This window comes from Pristiophorus japonicus, chromosome 22 (genome assembly GCF_044704955.1).
Source record: "Pristiophorus japonicus isolate sPriJap1 chromosome 22, sPriJap1.hap1, whole genome shotgun sequence".
Taxonomy (NCBI): domain Eukaryota; kingdom Metazoa; phylum Chordata; class Chondrichthyes; family Pristiophoridae; genus Pristiophorus; species Pristiophorus japonicus.
Window position 1 is genome coordinate 33,247,975 of NC_091998.1, and position 24,320 is coordinate 33,272,294.

The window sequence follows — 24,320 nt, forward strand, 5'->3', positions numbered from 1 at the left end:
GAAAGCACCTGGACCAAACGAGGCTGCGGTTCACAGACTGCCCTGAACAACCTACAGCAGACACCACCTTTTTCAAACCCACAACACACATCTAAAGGATCAATGACACCACGCCGGACCAGGAAATCGAACCCATCACGCCCAACAAGACCAGGCTCACCCAGCAGCCCTGCAGGGCCAACAACACGCCAGCCAAGCGAGGGCACAGCCAACACACCAGAACAGACATTTGTACCGAGGCGGTCCATCAGGGAAAGAAAGGCGCCCGACCGCCTCACTTTGTAAATAGTTTTCACTTTGACTTTGGCGGGGAGTGATGTTGTGTATCTGTAAAGCATGCACTCCCATGTTCCGCCACCAGGGAGCTCATCCCCTGAAGTCCCAAGGGACCCCAGCATCCCTTGAGAACAGTGTATATAAGCCAGCTCCTAAGGCCTGTTCCTCACTCTGGAGTGTCTTAATAAAGACTGAGATCACTGTTACTTTAACCTCCCTGTGTGCAGCCTCATCTGTGTTAGGAACACAACAGTAATTATTAACTGAAGTGGGAACTTTCTGTTAAGTATAGTCAGTGGTTCCACTTCCCATCTAAGATGTTATGAGAAAGCAATTCATGTAACTGTAGGAGATTACATTTCCATTTGGCAGCCACTAAAGAGGAGCGAGTTTGAAAAATGTAATCTGTTTCAAGTATAATCATCTTATTTCTCGAGAGAAGAATAAAAGAATCAATATTCAGAAGTCATTGCAGTAATCAATATGGAGGTACGTTTTGCAAGTTGCCGCTTACAATAACGAGCCTTGTTTGTTGGGCGAGCGGAGCGGACTGGACCTGACAGTCACGGATGAAGATTCTCCACCCTCCCAAATTTCTGGTCGTTAATGTTGAGGTTTGAGTTTAGAAACTCATTGGAGTTTAGAAGAATGAGGTGATCTTATTGAAACATATAAGATTCTGAGGGAACTTGACAGGGTAGATATGAACATAAGAAATAGGAGCAGGAGTAGGCCATACGGCCCTTCGAGCCTGCTCCGCCATTTAATACGATCATGACTGATCCGATCATGGACTCGGGTCCACTTCCCTGCCCGCTCCCCATAACTCCTTATTCCCTTATCGGTTAAGAAACTGTCTATTTGTGTCTTAAATTTATTCAATGCCCCAGCTTCCACAGCTCTCTGAGGCAGCGGATTCCACAGATTTACAACCCTCGAGAAGAAAAAATCTCTCCTCTCAGTTTTAAATGGGCAGCTCCTTATTCTAAGATCATGCCCTCTAGTTCTAGTCTCCTCCATCAGTGGAAACATCCTCTCTGCATCCACTTTGTCAAGCCTCCTCATAATCTTATACGTTTCGAACATAATCTTAAACGATGCAGAGGATGTTTCCCCTCGTGGGGGAATCTAGAACTAGGGGACATAGTTTCAGAATAAGGGGTCACCCATTTAAAACGGAAATGAGGAGGAATTTCTTCTCTCAGAGGGTCGTGAATCTTTGGAATTCTCTCCCCCAGAGAGCTGTGGTGGCTGGGTCATTGAATATATTTAAGGTGGGGATCGACAGATTTTGAACGATAACGGAGTCAAGGGTTATGGGAAGCGGAGTTGAGGCCAAGGTCAGATCAGCCATGATCTTACTGGCTCGAGGGGCCAAATGGCCGACTCCTGCTCCTAATTCTGATGTTTGGGATTGGGAGGGCCAAGTATCAGATGAGGCTTCCCACTGGGAGCTCCAATTCTTAATCCTAACCCAACATTCACCCTGCAATCCCTTCCTGTTAATTAAGCTGCACTGATATTGTATGGACACTGACCAAAATTGAATGGTGGATTCCAGTCAGTTCAGATTACTGCCAGAGGCCGAGCCTCTACCCCACTGAGTTGATCCATCCCATTTGGTCTGACGCTTTCAGTCCCTTGCCTAAACTTTCAGTGTGAAATCAATGAATGGAAGATGGTGGACAACACACTTGTGGTTTCTAATCCGTGGCGACAGAGCTCGAGATTCTTTGCCATGGGCACGTACTCAGAATCCTAGAGCTAGTCCGAGTGCTGAGCTGCTTGGAGGCATGGAAACCATCAGGGCCCAGGCTCAACGGAACAATTCGAGCTTGCATAAAGGAGCGAAAGGCTAATTCTAGGCTGCATAGACGACAGATCTGTGCAGGCAAACGTTGCTTCAGATGTTGGGAAGACGGGTTGGCAAGAATTTTCAGAATGTGGTATTTCTTTATGTATTTAATGTAATTTTAAGGAGTAAATAAAGAGTTGGGTACAATGTTAAAGATGGCTGCCGAAAGATGTTGGCAGAGACATTCTCAGATGTTTGATTGGTTGTTTTTGTGATTGCTGTCAGCCAGTCATTGGTGGCCTATTAAGCCAATGAAAATTTGCATAAAGGAGATATCGTAAAGTATGATTGGCTGAATATCTGTCCCATTGACTGAAACCAACAAATCAACATGGTGATCTTAACAGCTGATGGGCTGTGATTGGTTGTTTCCTTTAGAGTGGCAAGGAAGGTGGCCAATCAGGATTTTGTACCCGCAGCCATTTTTTTTGCCCTGTAAACATGCACACAACAGAAGAGTTTTAAATTGGGCAGCTGGTTAGACAGAGACACAGATGTTGTATATAAAAAAAAATTTTGAAGCAAGGATCAGCCGTGTTGGGCACAGTACCGTTTTCTCGTGAGCAAGTACTGATGACTTTCCAGGTTCATAATCGAAAATGCTTCTCGGCTCGGCACGATATCTCCGTGTGTCCACTTTCTTGTCGAGAGGTCTCCATTCGTTCCTGGGAGATGGGGGGAGGGGGAAAGAAAATCAACTGTGAACTCTTTTGGCATCCATGGAAACAGAGAACTTCCTTGGAAGTCGGCTCTCGGTCACACACTCCGCTAATCCCCTTTTAATCAGCACGCCCTTTGACCTCTGGCAGGCTGTGCACTCCACTGAGTGTTCCTTGGCTACAGGAAAACATTTCTTTGCAGCAAGAACATGGGCTGCATTCTTGCGAGACCTGACGCTGTAAAATTGGCCAAACGTCAAGGGAAGAAAATAAACCCACACTATTTTAAGCTGGATAAATATTTGTGGACTATACCGAAGGTATGTAAACATTGATCAACAAACCTGCTTATCCAATGGGGGAACCGACTGAAACCACACACTGGGTAGAGAGGATTCTTCAAATTAGGGCTTAGCGTTACATGGAATTTACAGCATGGCAAAAGGCAACGGAAGTGCCTTGGGATGTTTTACGATGTTAAAAGCACTATGTAAACGCAGGTTGTGGATTTCTTTGTAGCATTAATTTGTTATAAAACCATCAGCGGAAATGTCACATGCTACTCAAACTATAAAATCTTAAAACGGAGTTAAGGAAAACTAAATCGGGTTATACGATTTAGTAGACCTTGGATTTAGAGAGAATGACAGACTTGCATTTCTATAGCGCCTTTCACGACCTGAGGGCGTCCCAAAGCACTTTACAGCCAATGAAGTACTCTTTGGAGTGTAGTTACTATTGTAATGTGGAAACCACAGCAGCCAATTTGTGCACAGCAAGCTCCCACACACTGCAATGTGTTAAATGACCAGATAATCTGTTTTTAGCGATGCTGGTTGAGGGATAAATATTGGCCAGGGCACCAGGGAGAACTGCCCTGCTCTTCAAAATAGTGCCATGGGATCTTTTACATCCACTGGAGAGAGCAGATGGGGCCTGGGTTTAACGTCTCATCCGAAAGACGGTACCTCCGACAGTGCAGCGCTCCCTCAGTACTGTCTAGATTAGAGTGTCAGCCTAGATTTTGTGCTCAAGTCCCTGGAGTGGGACATTGAACCCACAGCCTTTGGACTCAGAGGCGAGAGTGGTGCTCAGTGAGCCAGGGAGAATCACACGAGGAAAGAAAGCAACATTACCTTTCAGAAAGTGGTTTCAGTGACGATGATCGGGTTGGTAGAGGTAGCGTGACTGATCGCCTCGCGATGATCTCGGTGTCAATGCTGTCCATCGCACTTTTGGAACGAGGCACAATTGTCTGACTTTTCACTGCAGGGAGTAGACAGAACCAGTTCGAGAAACATTAGTGGCAGTGATAGCCCCCTCTTCCCTGCCCTCTGGGGACCCAGCTGCTTAAGGCAGCAAGTAAGCTGAGTTAGACAGACCAAGAAGATCTCAAGTTGCATCTCTGTCTGAGTTGAGTTGGCTGATTTCAATCGGGCTAGCAGTTAGGGACATTACAATGGTCTTAGTGCAACTGGGTTGGAAAAAGAAAATTGGCCAAACTACCAGCTCAATCGTGAGCCAGCAACTTCTGCTGGGAGTGTGAATGTTGGGTGAACACAGGATTGCACCAGCCTGCTGTGACCTCCATTGTTGAACCGCCTGTTTACTGTCTAAGCTCACTTATGTACAATAGCCGCTCAGACTAGATTCTTCAGAGTGGAACCAGTGTGTGATGAGAATGCATTCCCACTTCAAGAGAGTCAGTTCGAGAGATGACCAACTTTGGACAGTTGCTATAAATATAGAAGCCTGTCTTTGAGAAAAAGAGAGATAGAGAGAGAGGAGTTCTGTAATAAAGCCAAATAAAACTTCGTTTATTCTAATAAACCTGTATAAAAGCCAAGGGAAAGCCTAGGCCTGGTCTGATGATACCATGGAATCGAGCCATAGCATGCAGTCAACACTTATGGGAGATAAAAGGCTTGTGGAAAACAAGAGGGGAAATCAAAGACATGGCAGAACTCCCGACTGTAACAGGCCAAAGACGGATTGCAGCTTCACATTCCAGCTCAGCTCGGCTCTGTCCAACTCAGCAAATTAACCAGTGCAAAACTCAGCAAGTAACAAGCCCAGATCTTCAGGAGTTGTCCATGTGCCATCCCCTTTCAAATCAAGGTGAAGAGACAGGTGTGCAAGGTAAGTTTGGAGTCATATCCTGCATCATTCATTTCGTCAAGCTTTGTTTCCAGATCTGCTTCCCTCTCTCCTGAAACCACCAGTTCTCACTGGAGTTCGAGTCCACAGACGCTCACCCACTCTCACTGGGGTTCGGGCCCACGGACCCTAACTGGGGTACAGTTCCATGGACCCTGACTGACACTCACTGGGGTACAGTTCCATGGACCCTGACTAACTCTCATTGGGTTTCGGTTCCACAGACGCTCACCCACTCTCACTGGGGTTCGGGTCCATGGACCCTCACCGACACTCACTGGAGTTCGGGTCCATGGGCCCTCACTGGAATGTTGCACCCAATCCCAAAAGACACGTTAAGTTAAAATGATCCCCTTAATGTGCAACAAACTCATGCTGAAATTTTAATTAGATCGAGGGATTGGTCCGATCAGCCGTGATCTAACGGAATGGTGGGACGGGTTCGAGGGGCTGACTGGCCTACACCTGTTCCTATGTTTAGCTGGATCCTGTCAAGTTGCAATAATGGTTTTCAGTTCATAATAGAGGGCTTGATACTCACTGTCTTCAGAATACAGGTACCGTGGGGAATAGTACTCCAAGTCATCATCTGAAAGTAAAGCATGAGAACATGAGAAGAGGAACCTCACAGTTAGTTTTAGCATTTCACACACGCTCCTGACTATATGTTCAGTGGGCACAGAACGTTCCTCGATCACCAGTGCTTTGCTTCAGGGCAACTTTTGGAGATAGGCCTTTCCTGTCCATTTGAAACATTGGAATTCTGTGAAATGTGTGTAAATAATCGTGAGACGAGGTCTGATGTGCAGAGTTATAGATGCGTACTTAGAAGGAGGAGTTTCACTCTGGAATCCAATTGGAGTTAGAGTTTTGCCTCATCCGATATGCTTTTGCGTGGCATATCCAGAAACTTCTAAAATGTGCAGGACCTCCGCAGTCAAAACACATCTTTGGAAACTTGGCTTTCGAGCCCTTTTTTTTCTACTTATTTCTGTGCCTTATGATGCCAGAATTACAAATATTTATATTAGGTGCTAAGCTTTTCAATAAATTTTCATCTGCAATCATCAGTACTGAAGCCACTCCGGCCCACCCCCATCCTGCCCGACACCCCAACTGGCTCCAAACCCATCGGACTTGACATAAAGTCACCAGCCAGCTTTGGCTGGAAGTTTAACTGTCCAAGCTTACATTATTCATAGAATAACAGCACAGAAGGAGGGCATTCAGCCCATCGTGTCTGTGCCGGCTCTTTGAAAGAGATCCAATCAGTCCCACTCCCCCGCTCTTTCCCTACAGCCCTGCTAATTTTTCCTTTTCCAGTATATAACCAATTCCCTTTTGAAAGTTATTATTGAATCTGGTTTCAACGCCTTTTCAGGCAGCGCGTTCCAGATCATAACTCACTGCGTAAAAAAAATCTCTTCATCTCCTGTCTGGTTCTGTTGACAATTATCTTAAATCTGTGTCCTCTGGTTACCGACCCTCCTGCCACTGGAAACACTTTCTCTCTGCCTACGCTTATCAAAAGCCCTCGTGATTTTGAACACCTCCATTAAAATCTCCTCTCGACCTTTTCTGCAGAAGGACAACAAGCTCAGCTTCTCCAATCTCTCCCGTGTAACTGAAGTCGCTCATCGCTGGGGCGGAGCAACTATAGATGGTGACGCTGAAGCAGGGCGCCACGTGGCAACAAGTCTTTCATCGTCAGAAGTTACTGCCTCAGTTAAGCGCTCGCTTGCATTGAGGCAACAGGGCCTGGTTACCGAGCAAAGGCAATCATGGGTCGGTCAGCTCCAGAGGCACACAAGGCGGCTGAAGCGAGAAAACGTTACCTTCCAGAAAATCTCTCTGAGCAACCTCTGAGAAGACATAGGTTGGGGTGTAAGTGTCCTTTTCTAGGAAAGAAATGGAAAGAAGGAACTAAGATGGATGATGAGGACAAGCGACAAAAAAAAAAAGGAAGGAATAATCAACAGAAAAGGTCACACAGAAAAGCTGAAATAAATTGCATGGAAGCGCGAGACCTGGTACCTGTCGCAGCATGGAAAATGGCTCTCCACCCTCTCCTAAAGCTGAGGATTCTGACTGGATACAGTCGCACAATGCTCAATGCATCAATGGGATCATTCTTCATGTGTGAGGAGGCGATTGAGCTGTGCGGGGACTCCCAGCCAAGCCCAATCCTCCCGTTCACCCACCATCCACATGCACACATGCTCACAAGGTTCACTCCTGAGATGAGGGGGTTTTCAGATGAAGAAAGGTTGAGCCTATACTTGGAGTTTAGAAGAATGAGAGGCGATCTTATTGAAACGAATAAGATTCTGAGGGGGCTTGACAAGGTGGATGCAGAGAGGATGTTTCCCCTCGTGGGGGAATCTAGAACTAGGGGGCATAGTTTGGGAATAAGAGGTCGCCCATTAAAAACGGAAATGAGGAACAATTTCTTCTCTCAGAGGGTCGTGAATCTTTGGAATTCTCTACCCTAGAGAGCTGTGAAGGCTGGGTCATTGAATATATTTAAGATAGAGATAGGCAGATTTTTGAACGATAAGAGAGTCAAGGGTTATGGGCAGCGGGCAGGGAAGTATTGTTGAAACATAGAAACATGGAAAATAGGTGCAGGAGTAGGCCATTCGACCATTGAGGCCAAGATCAGGTCAGCCATGATCTTATTAAATGGAGGAGCAGGCTCGAGGGGCCAGATGGCCTACTCCTGCTCCTATTTCTTATGTTCTTATGTTCAAACAAGAGGCTGCTGGGACAGATACTGCAAATCGGAACCCAGCCAATGGCTTCCTTTCACAGCCCAGGGTCACGGAGGTCAACTGTAGGGCTAATCCAACCGGGGGAGTTCAATTAACTGAGGGCGCACCAGGGTATTCCTGGGACCTCCTTTCCCGCTTGGCTTAGTACAATACAGGGTGGTGCCTACATGCATTAAGCTATCTGAGGAGCAAGAAGATTACTGCTCAATATGGACAGGTGAATCACAGCCCCTGGTTGTGGTCTGGGTTTAAGCTCACATTTCCAAACAGTGAAGCTGATTCCACCAAAACAACAGACTTAAAAAAAAAAAAAAATAATGTTCATGTAATGAAGAGAAATGAGTTAAGGTCACTGAAAACAGCCAACCAATGGCATTAACGCAATTCTGCCCTCACTGGGCTTCACTGCATGCACCGACCTGGCAGAGCCAGAGTACAGAAGCCAACAGGAAACTTAGCGACGAATAAAATGCTCCAGTATCTGGACAACTTTAATACAGCGATACCTTGCAACTCATCACAGCACAACCTCCTCGAGCAGTGGAGAGCTGGGAGCGGAAGATAAATGGACTCCTTGCGATACTGCTTCACTAAGAGATCTTTGCAGTTGCCTCTTGTGTATCTGGGAATACGTTATGTGATGTTATATTTATTAGTGGCCGGGGGGGTGAGGATACAAAGGGAGATGAATTACTCAAATGATGGGAAGATGAAGGGGATTAAAAAACAACTTGCAAAAACCTGAAGCAGCAAAATCGCTGGGTCAGAGAAACATGCCAAAACAGCTCTGCTTCAATGACCTCTGTACATCTACGTGTTGATGATGTAACACAGGCCCCTCAGACACAGGATCGTAGAGGGAGGAGAATGTTTTACAATGTCCACGTGGCCTGATCTACTGGCCAATAAAACGCCACCCAAGGTCTCCCCCAGTGGATTATTAAAGACACTGATCCCAAGGTTGCTGTTTTGTGTTGAATTGGCCGGTCACAAAAGGGGCACAAATGGGTTGGTTCAGAGGACTGGGAGAGGAAAGAAACAAAATCAGACTGGGCCTGCTGTTCCTGAGGGTTTTCCAGAGATCCCTGCTCGGAAGTACGTTTGTATATGCGCGTTGAATGAACAGGAAGCGAGGCTCAACTGTGAAGCCCATCACAGTCGAGTAGTCCGCCACCAGTCACAGTCCAGGTTCACAAGTTCATGGCCACTTGGAAAGATAGCACAGCGTGCCTGGTGACCAGTGAAACATCACCCCCAATGAGAGCAATGCCTTCATTGGGAGTAGGGAGGGGGAGGAAGCAATATTGGAGGGAGAAAGATCAGTTCCCATAAACATTGTCTCTTAGTTAATATCATGACTGGTGTCACAACAATTGGAGCGGAGCTACTGGATTCATTTCACTTCAAAGCCATTAACTATTGCAGAGGGAAGCCACTGGGTGATCTGCATCACAGCAGCTATTGGTCAGCCACGGTACATGGACAAGGGTCACTGCCTGCCAATGGTCAAAGTGCATTGGTCTCAAGGGTCAGTCAATGGTCAAAGGGCATTGGTCTCAAGGGTCACCGCCAGCCAGTGATCAAAGGGCATTGGTCTCAAGGGTCACCGACAGTCAATGGACAAAGAAAGGGCATTAATCTTCAAGAGAATTTCTTTGGCAAACAATTTTTATTGAAGGTCTTGGATTCAAAGGCTGCAATGTGACACCACACACAAGTGGCGTAACATAACGGGGTAGATTTTAAATCAGCCCAGCCTGGCGGGAATGGTGCACTGGGGGAGGGGGTTGGGTTTAAAGGATGTTGAGTCCATGTTCCCACCCCCACCTTCAATTGGGCACGGGAGGGTGATCTGCCCCTTTGCAGGCGGTGGGGGTGGGGGGCTACTTTACAACAAAACGTTGCAGCCCGACGCCGATTTATCTTCCAGATTCGGGAGGTCCACGTATGATCAACCCCGTCAACAGAACCACGGCGGGAGTGGCAGAGTTGGCCAGGAGAGGCCATGGCAAGTTTAGGGGAAAAAATTTACTGATAAGTGGAATCCTTGTAGGCCTGGAGAAGCAGGAGTTTTTTTTCCTTTGAAGTCTTTTGCTTATTAGCAATAAAAATATCGGCGATGGGAAAAGAACCTGTTTGACTGACAGTCAACAATCATCCAATCGGGTAATGACGTCTGCTCGGTTTCCAACTGGCCACAGAAAGGCGGGGCATCGGGAGAATGGACAACCAATGGTGGGAGTGTGGGGGCGGGGCAGTTGGCGGCATGAGGTCACGTGATGAAACCTCCAGGAATACGTCCAACCAGAGATGGCAAACACAGTGTGTCAGCCGTGTCTCAGTGGGCAGTACCCTCGCCTCTGAGTCGGAAGGTTGTGGGTTCAAACTCCAGAAACTTGAGCACAAAAATCTCAGCTGACACTCCCAGTGCAGTGCTGAGGGAGTGCTGCACTGTCAGAGGTGCCGTCTTTCAGATGAGATGTTAAACCAAGGCCCCGTCTGCTCTCTCAGGTGGATGAAAAACATCCTGTGGTACTATTTTGAAGAGCAGGAGTTCTCCCCGGTGTCCTGGCCAATATTTATCCCTCAATCAATGTAACAAAAATTTGGTTATCATCAAGTTGCTGCTGTGGGAGCTTGCTGTGCGCAAATTGGCTGCCACGTTTCCCACATGACAACAGTGACTACATTCCAAAAAGTGCTTTGAGATGTCGTGAAAGGCGCTATATAAATGCAAGTCTTTCTTTTAGCCTCAAACTGGCAACCTGAGTGGCTGTGGAGGGAACTGGATAAGGGCAGTAGGAGGCGCTGTTCTGCGGTTGAGGCTGAGGCACATTGCCGTGAGCAGAGGCATGATGGTCGCTGCGAGGGTTGGGGGGGGGGGGGGGGGGGTTTAGAGCAACATGTTAGAAGGCTGATATCCCGCACCTTGCCTATGTTGGCACAAGATTCGCCAACATTTAACCGAGCCTGCATTCATCGCCACACGTAGTGTACAAGTGTCCCTGAGCCAAAGCCCATCATAGGCCGAGAGAGGCAATGCTGATTTACATTGGGAACACTCAACATGTTAGAACAGGATCACAACACAGCTGTTAGATGCAAGCACAACAGAGCTTTCCAACTCTCCGCAAAAGGCCAGGTCAGTAAGCAACTTAATGAAACCCATGGGGAGGAGATAAACTTAGAATTGAGAGGGGAATCTGTGTGATGAGTGGCAGATTCCAATCTCTTCGGTTACCTTCAGACTTAGGACTGGGTGTAGTCTCAGGAAACACGTAGCTGGGCGTGTAAGGATTTTCTTCTGCAGCAGAAAAAAGCAGATTGCAACTCTTTTTTAAAAAAAAAACATCTCTCCTTCCTCTTTTCCCTCCCCTTGAGGTGGTACCGTACTGGCAAAAGGGTTCATGGGCACCTGTGGCTCACCCAAGCATGGGTGAGTCGAGGGGCAGCAGGCTATTTAACTGCAGGAGGAGTCACAGCCAAGCCCCGACCCATCTCTCGCGATCGGGTTTTGGTTGGCCCTCCCAAGCCCAGAGGCACGGAGCCCAATTGCTGGTCCTCCCTCTGGCTAAGTTCGACTGACCCAGCCCTGGCCTGGTGTGGAGCCAGAGGTCGGCCAGATACGGATGGCCCAGTACCGTACCATGGACAACTTGCTCTCCAAATTCCTTCCCACCTCCCATTTCTGATCTGTGTACGTGTGTGTGTGGCAGGAGTGGATATAGAATTACATCAAAATTACAGCATGGAAACAGGTCATTCGGCCCAACCAGTCTGCATTTATCCTCCACACAAGCAGTTGTCCTAATCCCATGACCCTGCCCAGTTCCCATGTCCCTTTATCCCTTTCTCCTGCAGCATAGCAGACCTCAGTCATGGCTCAGTGGGCAGCACCCTCGCCTCCGAGTCAGAAGGTTCTGGGTTGAACTCCCCACTCCAGAGCACATAAATCCAGGCTGACACTCCCAGCGCAGTGCTGAGGGAGCGCTGCACTGTCGGAGGTGCCGTCTTGCGGATGAGACGTTGAACCAAGGCCCCGTCTGCCCTCTCAGGTGGACATAAAAGATCCCATGGCACTATTTCGAAGAAGAGCAGGGGAGTTATCCCCGGTGTCCTGGGGCCAATATTTATCCCTCAATCAACATAACAAAAACAGATTATCTGATCATCATCACATTGCTGTTTCTGGGAGCTTGCTGTGCGCAAATTGGCTGCCGCTTTTCCCTGATTGCAACAGTGACTACACTTCAAAAAAAAAAGTACTTCATTGGCTGTAAAACACTTTGCGACGTCCAGTGGTCATGAAAGGCGCTATATAAATGCAAGTCTTTTTCTTTCCACACAAGACGTTGTCCTAATCCCATGATCCCGCCCATATCCCTTTATCCCCTTCTTCCGCAGCTGAGCGGACCTATTCTTAAATGTTAACCTGGTCTCTGTTTCAATCATTGGATATACAGTGAGGAAGCTGAATACGCAACCATACAAATTTGACCCCGAGAGAGGAGCGCTTACATCCCACTATCCCACGGTTATATATCCCACTATTAAATGTGTAATCTACAGGAGTTACAAACAGGCAGCCCAGCTAAACCCACGTTAAATAAAACAGCAACTTGGACCAACCGCGGGGTTCAACGGGGGTTAAACACGCGACAGCACCACACACAGACGCTCATCGCAGCCGATACCTTCTCTGTTGAGCTGGTGTCCGGGAAGCTCGGGGAAACAGTAGGTAGGGTGGTACGGGTTTTCTTCAGGAGTGTCTGAGTGGAAAGGTCGGGCAGTGAGAGAGACACAAGAGGGAGGGATAGAGAAAGAGAGAGAGGGAGAGAGAGAGAAAAAGTAAAGATTCAAAAGGAGGCAAGACAAGCTGCAAGAAAGGTCACACAAAAAAAGGTCTCAGAATTAAACCGCTCGGAAACGAGAGGCACAAGCTGAAGAAGCGTGTGAAGGGAGCTTTGTCAAACACAAATACAGCAACATCCACTGTATTCTGTGAAGCACTGAATACCATCCACTGTATTCAACGACGGGCGTAGAGGGCAGATCATACAAACTTGCCTCTACTTCTCTTTCCTCCTTCAAGACGCTCTTCAAAACCTACCTCTTTGACAGAGTCTTTGGTCACCTGCGCGGATTTCTACTTGTGCGGCTCGGTTTCAAGCCTCTTTCTCATAATACTCCTGTAAAGCGCCTTGGGACGCTTTGCTAAATTAAAGGTGCTATATAAATATAAGTTGTTGTTGCCGTTTGTGCATCAGAGCACGTGTGGGGAGTTTGGGGTCGGGGTGGGTGAAAGAGGGGCTTGGTCCAAGGGACACTCCATCCTGGCAGAGGGGGGGGGGTGGGGGTGGTCCGAGGGACACTCCATCCTGGCCGGGGGGGGGGGCGCGGTATGTGGGTGTGGTCTGAGGGACGCTCCATCCTGGCCCGGGGGGGGGGGGGCGTGCGGTGAGTGGGTGTGGTCTGAGGGACGCTCCATCCTGGGGGGGGGGGGGGGGGGGGTGAGTGGGTGTGGTCTGAGGGACGCTCCATCCTGGCCGGGGGGGGGGCGATCCGAGGGACGCTCCTTCCTGCGGGACGTACTCCCAAATGGCGTCGCTGCTGCGCAAAAATCCTTGCGGCAGAAGCGCGATCCCGGGAAGCCTGCCCGTCGGTTTGTTCCTGTTCCTGTGGGAGAGTGAATGGCAACATGTGACCGGGCCGCTCCTTCCCAACACAGGCGTCGACAAAATTCTTGCTGCCGGTAAATTGGGTAAACGCTTTCGACAGAATGACAGAGTATCCCAGCCCAGAAACAGGCCATTCAGCCCAATGGGTCCGTGCCGGTGTTTATGCTCCACTCGAGCCCCCTCCCACCCCTCTTCATCTCACCCCATCAACATAGCCTTCTATTCCTTTCTCCATCATGTGTTCATGAAGCTTACCCTTAAATGCTTCGATATTATTTGCCTGAACCCCTCCCTGTGGCAGTGAGTGCCACATTCTTCCCACTCTTGGGGCAAAGAAATTTCTCCTGAATTCCCGATTAGATTTATTTGTGACTATCGTATATATTGATGAACCCCCGAGTCCTGGTCTCCCCCACCAGTGGAAACATCTTCTATGCTTCTACCCTGTCGAACCCCTTCGTAATCTTCAAGACCTCGATCAGATCACCCCTCAGCCTTCTCTTTTCTGGAGAAAAGTGTCCGAACGACAGAGTGGCAAGGGACGCATCACTGTTCCCGAAACTCAGCTCTCCCCATTAGGGCAATGGTGCTGATGAGGCGCTGGGTGAATGTAGTAATTGCACGAGGCGTGTAAAGGGTTACAGAACGAGGGAGGATCTCTGCCTGGTTCCGAGGCACTGGGCGATTGTAACCCCACCTCCACCCCTCACCCGGCCGCAGGTCATTTTACCTTTGCTAACTTTGTGGATCTGTTTGAACATCGTCTTGTACCAGTCTTTGGGCCTCTCGACATTCTGCAGGACGGAAAAATACAGCGGAGAGAAATGTTTAAAAACGGCACCACATCAAGCACCCCGTTCCACAGCCAGCCCCTTGGAATCGAGGGAAGACTTGCTTCCACCCTCAAAGCGAGTTCAAGTGCCCTGTCCCACAGCCAAGAGCAGCATCACCCAGGCTTGGGAAGATGACATCACTCGCTCACCTTGATACCCAGATCCTCGGGAGCGATGAAGGAGGACTGTGGGATCCGGACCACCCTCTGCCGCTTGCTCTCCATCGCTCCTGCCGTGCTGTCAGTCGGAAGGGTTCCCTCGGCAGCTGCAACCTCGGGGCTGTGATCAGTTAATCTGTCTGGCACCGGATCTGGTAAGAAAATAAAGAGCACAAATATGTGCAGTGACAGAAATACACCAACTTTGTAGCAATGTTTAAACCATTTGAGTTGCACAGCTCCTATTAAGGAAGCAAGCGGATTCTTGGTTTAGCCCCTGGGGTGAACCACAGCTTGAATGCGAGAGAGAATATCGGTCTGCGCAAGCGGACTGCTTGTATGTTCAGTGACCAGAGCAATTGGCATCAAGTCACAATCAGAGATTTCTTACTATTTTTAAATCTCTTTCTGGTGCTTAAATGGGGTGCTGCGTTGTCAATTTGTGTGCTGGGTACAGATGCCATTGCAGCATCTGATGTTGTTACTGGGGGCAAGCCCTTCTGGTGCTCTCTCCCTCTGCCCCCCCCCACCCCCTTCACTCTCACTCTCTCCCCCACCCCCCTTCACTCGCTCGCTCTCTCTCCCCCACCCCCCGACAGTCACTCACTCGCGCTCTCTCTCTCTCTCTCTCCCCCCGTCAGTCGCTCGCTCTCTTTCTTTCTCTCTCTCTCTCTGTCAGTCACTCGCTCTCTCATCCCCGTCAGTCGCTCTCTCTCTCTCTCTCTCTCCCCCCCCCCCGCCCCGTCAGTCGCTTGCTGTCTCTCTCCCAGTCAGTCGCTTGCTCTCTCTCTCCCCCAGTCAGTCGCTCGCTGTCTCTCTCCCAGTCAGTCGCTCGCTCTCTCCCCCAGTCAGTCGCTCGCTCGCTTTCTCCCCCAGTCAGTCGCTCGCTCGCTTTCTCCCCCAGTCAGTCAGTCTCTCTCTCTCTCTCTCTCTCTCCCCCAGTCAATCGCTCCTCATCTGCCCCCTGGCTTTATGGCCAATTATTTTAAATCTGTGTCCTCTGGTTACCGACTCTCCTTCCGCTGGAAACAGTCTCTCCTTAATTACTTGATTATAACCATTCATGATTTTGAACGCCTCTATTAAATCTCCTCTTAACCTTCTCTGCTCCAAGGAGAACAACCCCAGCTTCTCCAGTCTCTCCACGTAACTGATATCCCTCATCCCTGGGACCATTCTGCACTTGCTCCAAGGCCTTGACATCCTTCCTGAAGTGACGATGTGCAATGCAAAGTGAAGTAAACATTCCAGCTTTAAATTTAAGGTCCAAGGGGGAGAAATTCGGTCGCGCCTGATTTGGGGCGGTAACCCAAGCGGAGCGGTAATTTTAGCGCCTTGAAAAAGTTTGCGCCCTCCACCCAGAAATTCGTCAGAATCGGTCAAAGAGCTGACAGTGGCGCTAAATCAGTCACTGCACACCAGAGGTGGGGGATGAGGGGGGCAGGGCAGGAGATAATGAAAGTTTGGTCGGTACATTTTGCGGGCCCATTGCGCATGCGCGGAACTCCGAGTCAGACCCCGGGAACAGCCGAGTCTTAAAGGAGCGGCTTAGTAATGCACTCACTAATGTTCTCAAAATCACTTGTTTTCAACCTGCACTGTTATGTCCGTCTGCCGCTGCAAACTGGGAGGCTCACGCACCGTGCTGTGTGTAAACGTTGCACTGTGACCTCGGAGGGAAGCGCTTCCTCATCCCTTTAAGTAGACGCCAGTTAACGACTCTGCAAGCCTGTAATGACTGTTATTCCAGACATTGCTCTTGGCGGGCGCTCAATGAGGCGCACACACCGAATTTACCGATCGGGGCGCAAGCGTACACATTGCACCAGGAATACGTCAGGATCGGAGCGATAGTCAGCAGCGGGCGCTACGGGTTTGCGCTCCCAGTGAGCCTCTAATGAATTTTTGGTCGGGGCGCTAAACACTGCGCTCCTGGTCAGTAACCTCTTGCACTCCCATTAACGCCCCCTCTGGCCGCTAACTGAGGAGTTAGGCAACCGAAAATCCAGCCCTAAATGTTTTACCCAATCAGGGCAGCGAATTGGACCCACTTGATCCCACCAATATCCAACAGGTGGCTACGGTAGTGTCGGGATCACAGTACGAGAGTAGCTAGCCTTGAAGATCAAATCCCACCATGGCAAATTGTGATACCACATTCAATAAATTGGTTCATTTGTGAGCCAACACTTGAGGACAAAGAACGACGGTGAGAAATTGAGTTAAAATCTGAACGTAATCCTGGTCTGATCCGGCCGTGACTCGATCCCGCGCTGTACGGTTACACCGAGCAAGCCGATACGAGTAAGGGACGGGCAATGAAGGTGGCAGTGCCAGTCTGGTCCACACATCCCGAGAGCACGCAGAGAAGTGGGTGGGGCTGCCAGTAACTGGAGTGCTGGCTTGCCTCCGCCCCCAAAGCGGTGTCACAGTGCCAGCACGGACTGGCCCTTTGCAGAACACAAGCTTTTACAAAAAATAAAACGCAGTTCACGGGCCGAGGCTCCTACCTGGTAGGCTGTTCAGGCGCTTCTGTTGCTCTGGTGGGAGAAAGAAAACAGATTCAAACACCCACTCGGATAAGAAACAGGACTAATCATCCATTTCTCCTCGACTCACCCTCTCTCAAAGTGGGAGAGGAATGGCGCCACAGGCAATAAAGGAACATGGTGTAAGGCACGCGCGTGTGAGTTTGCTCACAGGTTTATCGAGCTGTTGATATCGTTTAAAGTTTAAAGTTTAATGTGTTTAATTTGCCGGTTTTAGTACCCCTTTAACAATAGGTTCAAAAAAATAGTTGTAGAGCTGTTGAGTTGGGAGAGGCTTAACCAGTCACATGATATTAACAGGACTCAATAAAACTCCAGCCAGTTGGGGGATCCACGATGAGGCAGGTGGTTGTGAGCCTGGTGGATGAACTGGTAATATGTCATGTGATTGTTAAACCTTTTGCTAATATACCAACTAGTTCTTAATAGCTTTGGCCCCGAAATTCCGGCTCCCCGGGTCCGTACGGAGTTCCTACGGACCCGGAAAACCATCGGAAAAGCCGGTTTCCAGCACGCAATGCGCATGTGCTGGAAACTGGCATTTCTGATCCGTCAAGTTTCTGGCTTGACAGATCATCCGCATATAGGGAGCGAGGACACTTGTAAGTGTAAATTTCCGATATTTACGCCCACAAATGTCCTCAAAAATCTTGCGCCTGAAAAAGCAGGCGCATAGCCTATTTTTACAGGTGCAAGTGTTTTAAAAAAACACAAAAACATCTAAAAATAAAGTTATTAAAACATTAAAAACCCTCCAGACAACAGTAAGTTTATTTTTAAAAACTTTAAAAAAAAAGGAATTTATAACTCATTTAAATGAATGTAGTGTAGTTATTTTCTATTTGTTATTACTGTTTTGGGTGTTTGGGGCTGTGTTTTGGGTCAATCACAATCATAGTAATAGGAGTTTAGGACCCTGCGGAACTCCTATTACTTTGAAACCTTACCCGATTGGCTGCCCAGAGCCAGGTGACGCCAGCTCCGGCATTGCGCACGTCCCCACGTGCACGCGCTGCGACTGGTAGTCAAAGGAAGCCGCAGGCTCGGAAGTGCAAACGTGGGCAGCAGCTTAAGGCAAGTGCGGATTTTTTCTCTAAAATGCCCGTGGGAAGGCCAAACCGGAATTTCAGGGCCAATGTGTTGCTATAAATTCTTAAGCAAAGAACCCACGAAGCAAATACATTACACACAGGGAAAAAAAAGGAGTAGGCTGTTTAGCCCCTCGAGCCGGTTCTGCCATTCAGTGAGATCGTGGCTGATCCGCGACCTAACTCCATATACCCGCCTTTGCCCCATATCCCTTCATACCTTTGGTTAACCAAATGACCCGCTAGTACTTCACCCCAATGTCCATTACTCATGCGATTCAGTGAGCGTCATCAGGCTATTCACCTGCAGAGGCGTCACACCGAAGCGCGTCATCAGCCGTGCGCACTCTCTAACAAGCCTCACTGGCCAGCAATCAGGGCAATGCAGTTCCTCCTCCCTCTCCCTCACCACAGAAGCCTATTGCAGAATCCTCAGCACAGGGCCAGGGCATAAATCAAATGCAACGCCAACAAATAAAACGTAGTGCAGCACAGGAAGATGCCAGATTTCGAATTCCGAAGTGAGCTGTATTATCTCAGTGATAATTGGCTTCAGTGTCATCACGGTGCACTGATCCACCATGCCTTTAGAGGGAGCTGTTGGGCCATTTATTTTACAGACCCGCCAAGGACTGGTGCCCAAGGTTGGTATCGAACAGCTAAAGTTCTGATCCAATAAAGCCGGCATAGCACGGACACGAGCCCCTCCCTCCCCTCCGTGACTACCAGTTGAGTCAACATTCTGCTCTTTAAATAACGGCTCTGGATCCGCACAGAGTGAGGGGACACACACAGCCTCGGAGTCAGGTCGTGGGTTCAAGCCCCACTCCAGAGACTTGAGCACATAAATCCAGGCCGACACTCCAGTGCAGTGCTGAGGGAGTGCCGCACTGTCGGAGGTGCCGTCTCTCAGATGAGACGTTAAACTGACATCGTATTTGCCCTCTCAGGTGGATGTAAAAGATCCCACAGCACTATTTCGAAGAAGAGCAGGGGTATCCCGTGTCCTGGCCAATATTTATCCCTCAATCAACATAACAAAAAACAATTATCTGGTCATTATCACAGTGCTGTGTGTGGGAGCTTGCTGTGTGCGAATTGGCTGCCGCGTTTCCCACATTACAACAGTGACTACCCTCCAAAAGTACTTCATTGGCTGTAAAGTGCTTTGAGACATCCGGTGGTTGTGAAATACAAGAGTTTGTTTTCACTCTTTACAATCAGACGTCTCGATGCCACTTCAAGCGAGTGGCCCCTCCTGGATGGGAGAGCCAGTGGAGGAGTTGCTCCTTCACACGGGCCGACGCCTCCCATCAGTGTGGTGCACAAACTAACTGGGGTCTGCGGCCAAGTTCCTCTCCCAGGACCGGTAAGTGAGCCTTAAAGGGACCCTCCTCCTCCTCACTTCCCACCCGTGCAAACCAGGTACGCCCGTGAGTTCCCGGTCTGCGCGGGGAGTGGCCGACGTTCCCAGCGAGCTGCTTGGCAGGACGGGAGGAAAATGAAGCGGCGACAAGCAGTCCCGCAGCCCTGGCGACGATCCCGGGACAATTCAGGAGATCAGGTGATTCCTGAATTGTGCTCTCGGGACAATTCAGGAATCACATGATCTCCCTGGTCTCCTCTCCCATAGGGGATGCTGGGCTTCCTGGGTGCAACCGGGGGTGCTGGGCTATTCGACTGTGGGAGGGTGTCCTCACCCAACGTGCGATACAGGCAGGGGTGAGAGTCGCCGCCCTCCTTCGCTGATTTTCGGTCGGATCTTGGGCAGGCGGGGCTGGACAGCGGGATGAGAAGTCACCCCGTCATTCCCCTACCCTGCCAGAAGTGATGGGTGATGTACCTCCCATATATGGACGGCCACATTCGAGCAATGCTCAAACGATGGAATTATGCCAAGTGACGTACTTCAGTCCTTTGATCCATAGCAACAATGGACCCCAGGGATGTCCCAAACCTTCAACTGTCTGGGCCCCAAGCTCTGGAACTCCCTCCCTAAATCTCTCCACCTCTCTCTTCTCCTTTAAGATGCTCCTTAAAACTGACCTCTTTGACCCAAGCTTTTGTTCACCTGTGCTAATATCTCCTTATGCGGCTCGGTGTCAAATATTGTTCGATAACGCTCCTGTGAAGCACGTTGCACTACGCTAAAGGCGCTATATAAATGCAAGTTGTTGTTGTTGTGCTGGTTACCCCAGGCGCCCGATGTTGCTGTGGGAGGGGAGGGAAGGGAATGGAATCTTTAAAACGCAGGACACCAGTGAGGCCGATCCCAGCGTGATCAAATCGAATCAATCCAAACATTGCGATCTTTTCCCGCGAGTTCGAAGATCTCCTCTGCCGTGACAAATCTCCGCACGCGGTGCTGGGAGCGGCGGCGGAGAGATCACGTGGAGCACGGAAATGACCTCGAGACAGGTTGGATGTATTCCTGGAGGTTTCATCACATGACCATCTGCCTCCAGGCCGCCCCGCCCCCACATTGGCTGTCCAACTTCCTCACAGTGCCATGTCTTCCCTCACCAACTGGAAAGCGAGCAGACTCGCTTGATTGGATGGTTCTCGACGGTCACTCGCACAGTATTTAAGCGTTGACATTTTTTCATACCCCGATGATTTTTCCCCCAGGTTCTCCGAGAGATTAATAAAAGACTTGGATTTATATAGCATCTTTCAAGACCACCGGACGTCTCAATGCGCTTTACAGCCAATGAAGTACTTTTGGAGTGTAGTCACTGTTGTAATGTGGGAAACGCGGCAGCCAATTTGCGCACAGCAAGCTCCCACAAACAGCACATGATAATGACCAGATAATCTGTTTTTGTTATGCTGACTGAGGGATAAATAATGGCCCCAGGACACCGGGGATAACTCCCCTGCTCTTCAAAATAATGCCGTGGGATCTTTTACGTCCACCCAAGAGAGCAGACGGGGCCTCAGTTTATTGTCTCATCTGAAAGACGGCACCTCCGACAGTGCAGCACTCCCTCAGCACCGCACTGGGAGTATCAGCCTAGATTTGTGTGCTCAAGGCATCTCCAATTCCTGGGGACTTCAGGAGTATTCCTGGAGGGTGGGCAACCCTGAGTCACCGGGCAGTGATCTGAAACAGAAATCCTGGCTTGACGTTCCCTCTGGTTTTTACGAAGCCGTCGCGGTTATAAATATGTAGCAAGCTTTTGGTTCAAGAACCTCAGACTCTGCCAATGGCGAGCAGTACAGGCTTGTTGCACTCACGGTTACCTCGGTTGTGCTGGAGCAAGACTATCGTCGGATTGACGGAGGTGGTGGACGGGTAGGCCGAGAGCCTGCCGGACGAGGTGAGGAAGGGGTGCGACTCCGAGCTCACACCAGGCGGGGCTCCTTCACTCACTGTGGGCCCAACATCCTTACACACAAGAGAAGAGTGGGTTATTAACGGGATGCTTACTGCGCTTGAGGTTACAGAGCGCTACCAACACCCCCTCCCCGCAACAAACAGCAGCCCAAATTCAGCTCCCTTGTAACAAGCCATTTCTTTAAGCTACAAACTTTTAACAATAACGTTGTCTTTGCTCTGCCCTCTGACCCCTCCCCCTCCCACGGCAGGAAGTCACAGGTGGAGAAGTATGGGCTGGAGTTGAAGCCAATTCCGATATACGAGGCCCAAATGTGTCCCAGCAGTGTCGAAATGAAAAATAATCTCCCCTTGCGTATCAAAGCATAGAATCATACAGCACAGGAGGCCATTCGGCCCATCGTGCCGGCTCTGTGAAAGAGCTATCCTATTAATCCCACTCCCCTGCTCTTACCTTATAGCCCTGAAAATGTTCCCTTTTCAAGTAGTGATCCAATTCCCTTTTGAAGGTTATTATTGAATCTGCTCCCACCGTCCTTTCAGGCAGTGCGTTCCAGATCACAACAACTCGCTGCAATCTACTCATCTCCCCCTCGTTACTTTTCCCAATTATCATCAAACGGTGTCCCCTGGTTACTGACCTTTCTGCCACTGGAAACAGTTTCTCTTCATTTACTCTATCAAAATCCTTCATGCTGCTGAACACCTCGATTAAATCTCCCCTTGACCTTCTCTGCTCGAAGGAGAACAATCTCAGCTTCTCCAGGACATCACATAGCTGAAGTCCCTCAATGCCTCATCATTCGATGTAACAAATGGATTCCTTCGGTCACTTTTCCCCCCAACAGGGCAGGGGATGGGTTCTCCAGGTTCCAGCACCTCTCCAGAGCCTCAGCCAAATGCGAGACTGGAGAGCGAGGGGGTGACTGGGCTATTCAACCAAGGGTGTGCGGGTGGTCTCATCACAGCCAAGCAGCCCCATCTAGTTCTCATTCAAACACCCGCACCCGCCACTGGATCAGGCCACTGGCTGAGCAATCGGGGGGGGGGGGTGGGGGGGGAAAAGAGACCCTGGTCAAATCTCCCTGCCCCAGCCCACGTTGGGATGCCAACATCAATCACAGCAGCACAGTGCTGCCTGGTCATAGAATCATGGAAATTTACAGCACGGAAGGAGGCCATTTCAGCCCATCGTGTCCACACCGGCCGACCAAGAGCTACCCAGCCTAATCCCACTTTCCACCTCTAGGTCCGTAGCCCTGTAGGTTGCAGCACTTCAGGTGCACATCCAAGTACTTTTTAAATGTGGTGAGGGTTTCTGTCTCTACCATCCTTTCAGGCAGTGAGTTCCAGACCCCCACCACTCTCTGGGTGAAGAAATTTCCCCTCAAATCCCCTCTAAACCTCCCCCCAATTACTTTAAATCTATGCTCCCTGGTTGTTGACTTCTCTAAGGGAAACAGGTCCTTCCTATCCACTCTATCTGGGCCCCTCATAATTTTATACACCTCAATAAGGTCTGAGTGGTCCTCACTAATCAGCCCCGACACTGAATGATCATTTCTCCACCCACTCAAATCGAAACAAGATGCAGGGCCCTCAGTGTCTGTGTTTCAGGAGCAGTGCTTGAACTTGAAACGATGTAAAAGGATAACATTTTAAACACAAGCTGCCAAAACATGTATCAAATAATTGCTTTCCCTTTGTTCTGTGACAGCCGGAAGAGCGGAGCTGAAAGGGACCAATCAGTGGTTATTGGGTCCGGCAACGCGTCAAACACTACTCACTACTACTGCAAGTTATGTGTTAGGTCCTGCCAAGCACATTAATAAAACATCAGCCAAGATGTGCGTGAAATGCTAGTACGCAGGGTCCCAGTATCACACACTGGGATTCTCGGTTCCTACACCATGTCCTAGCTGCCAGAGACAGACGCTCTCACTTGCAGCCCGATGGGTCTGTGCACACACACACACACACACACACACACGCAAACACATGCAGGGTCCATGCAAGTCACCGTGATAGGACAGCCAGCTATAGATGCAACTCCAGAGACACGTGGCAGTGGTCGACTATGCCCGCCCCCCAAGCAGTTGAAAGAGACACAGAGAGCGAGTGGGGCCCTTTGCTTTCAAAGGCTATGTTAAACGAAGTTTGATTGGTTAATGAACGAGCAGTACCGCTAACGTAGGCACAGCGCTATGCATAGTGGGGAGCTGCACGTTTAGCACTTATTCCAGGCAAGCAGCGCAATGCACGATGGTAACGGTTCAGCCAGCACTACACGGTAAGCAGAGGTGCAGTTGGTTATTGGGTAGGCCGCAGTGCAGGGGGGGTTTAATGCTGGGGAGGGAGGGAGGGGTGGGGGGGGGGGGGGGGGGGAAGGTACTCTCCGAACCGCGTGAGCCACCCGCGGGGCCTTACTGTGCGTGGAGGGAATCCGCCGTGCTCGGGCTCCGTGACGCGGTGCAGGTTGGTGGTGGGCGGTGGGTTAATGGGGGAAGCGGAGGAGCATGGAGGGTGGGCAGCCCCTTTCTGCAGGTGCGGGGGGATGAAGTCGTCGAGTGTCGGCAGGGTCAGTCGTGCAGTGGCGGCGTGAGATGGCGGCGGGGACGACGAGGCTGTCTCTGCGGGTACCAGGGGCGGCAGGGGTGTGCACAGGCTCTCCTCCCAGTCACAAGCTGCGTAAGCGGGAACTCTGCTTGGCCAGGCTACCACCTCACACTGGACTATGCCGGCAGATGGATCCTGCAGGGAGAGAGGTTTCATTACTATAAGCAGTGAAATTGGCCAATCAAGGCCACTCATTTTTCACAAATCACCTCAGGTGCTGGCAAAGGGACAAATAGCCCAGCACTGACCTCTGAGCAGATCCACTGTAACCCTGGTCTGCACTCACGGTTATATAGAGTGATGCCCTCTTCTTGAAACACGGCGCACTCGCACCAGAGTTAAA

General features: G+C 49.8%; 1 protein-coding gene across 49 annotated transcripts in view; it reads right to left on the minus strand.

Moving 5' to 3' along the window:
• The window catches only part of LOC139234937 (sorbin and SH3 domain-containing protein 1), a 259,206-nt gene that overhangs the window by 77,978 nt on the left and 156,908 nt on the right, over positions 1 to 24,320 (minus strand). For 36 of the 49 annotated variants that reach the window (XM_070865865.1, XM_070865858.1, XM_070865866.1 and 33 more), the window contains 10 exons: positions 21,268 to 21,412; positions 16,898 to 16,927; positions 14,379 to 14,539; positions 14,127 to 14,190; positions 12,413 to 12,487; positions 10,960 to 11,022; positions 6,783 to 6,845; positions 5,489 to 5,536; positions 3,927 to 4,056; positions 2,682 to 2,796 (listed from right to left, as the gene is read on the minus strand). In XM_070865865.1, coding sequence (XP_070721966.1) covers positions 2,682 to 2,796; positions 3,927 to 4,056; positions 5,489 to 5,536; positions 6,783 to 6,845; positions 10,960 to 11,022; positions 12,413 to 12,487; positions 14,127 to 14,190; positions 14,379 to 14,539; positions 16,898 to 16,927; positions 21,268 to 21,412 — 894 coding nt within the window. Of the gene's footprint in view, positions 1 to 2,681; positions 2,797 to 3,926; positions 4,057 to 5,488; positions 5,537 to 6,782; positions 6,846 to 10,959; positions 11,023 to 12,412; positions 12,488 to 14,126; positions 14,191 to 14,378; positions 14,540 to 16,897; positions 16,928 to 21,267; positions 21,413 to 23,788; positions 24,113 to 24,320 lie in introns of all 49 variants that reach the window. The other 13 variants (XM_070865908.1, XM_070865885.1, XM_070865905.1 and 10 more) reach the window with 4 other exon arrangements.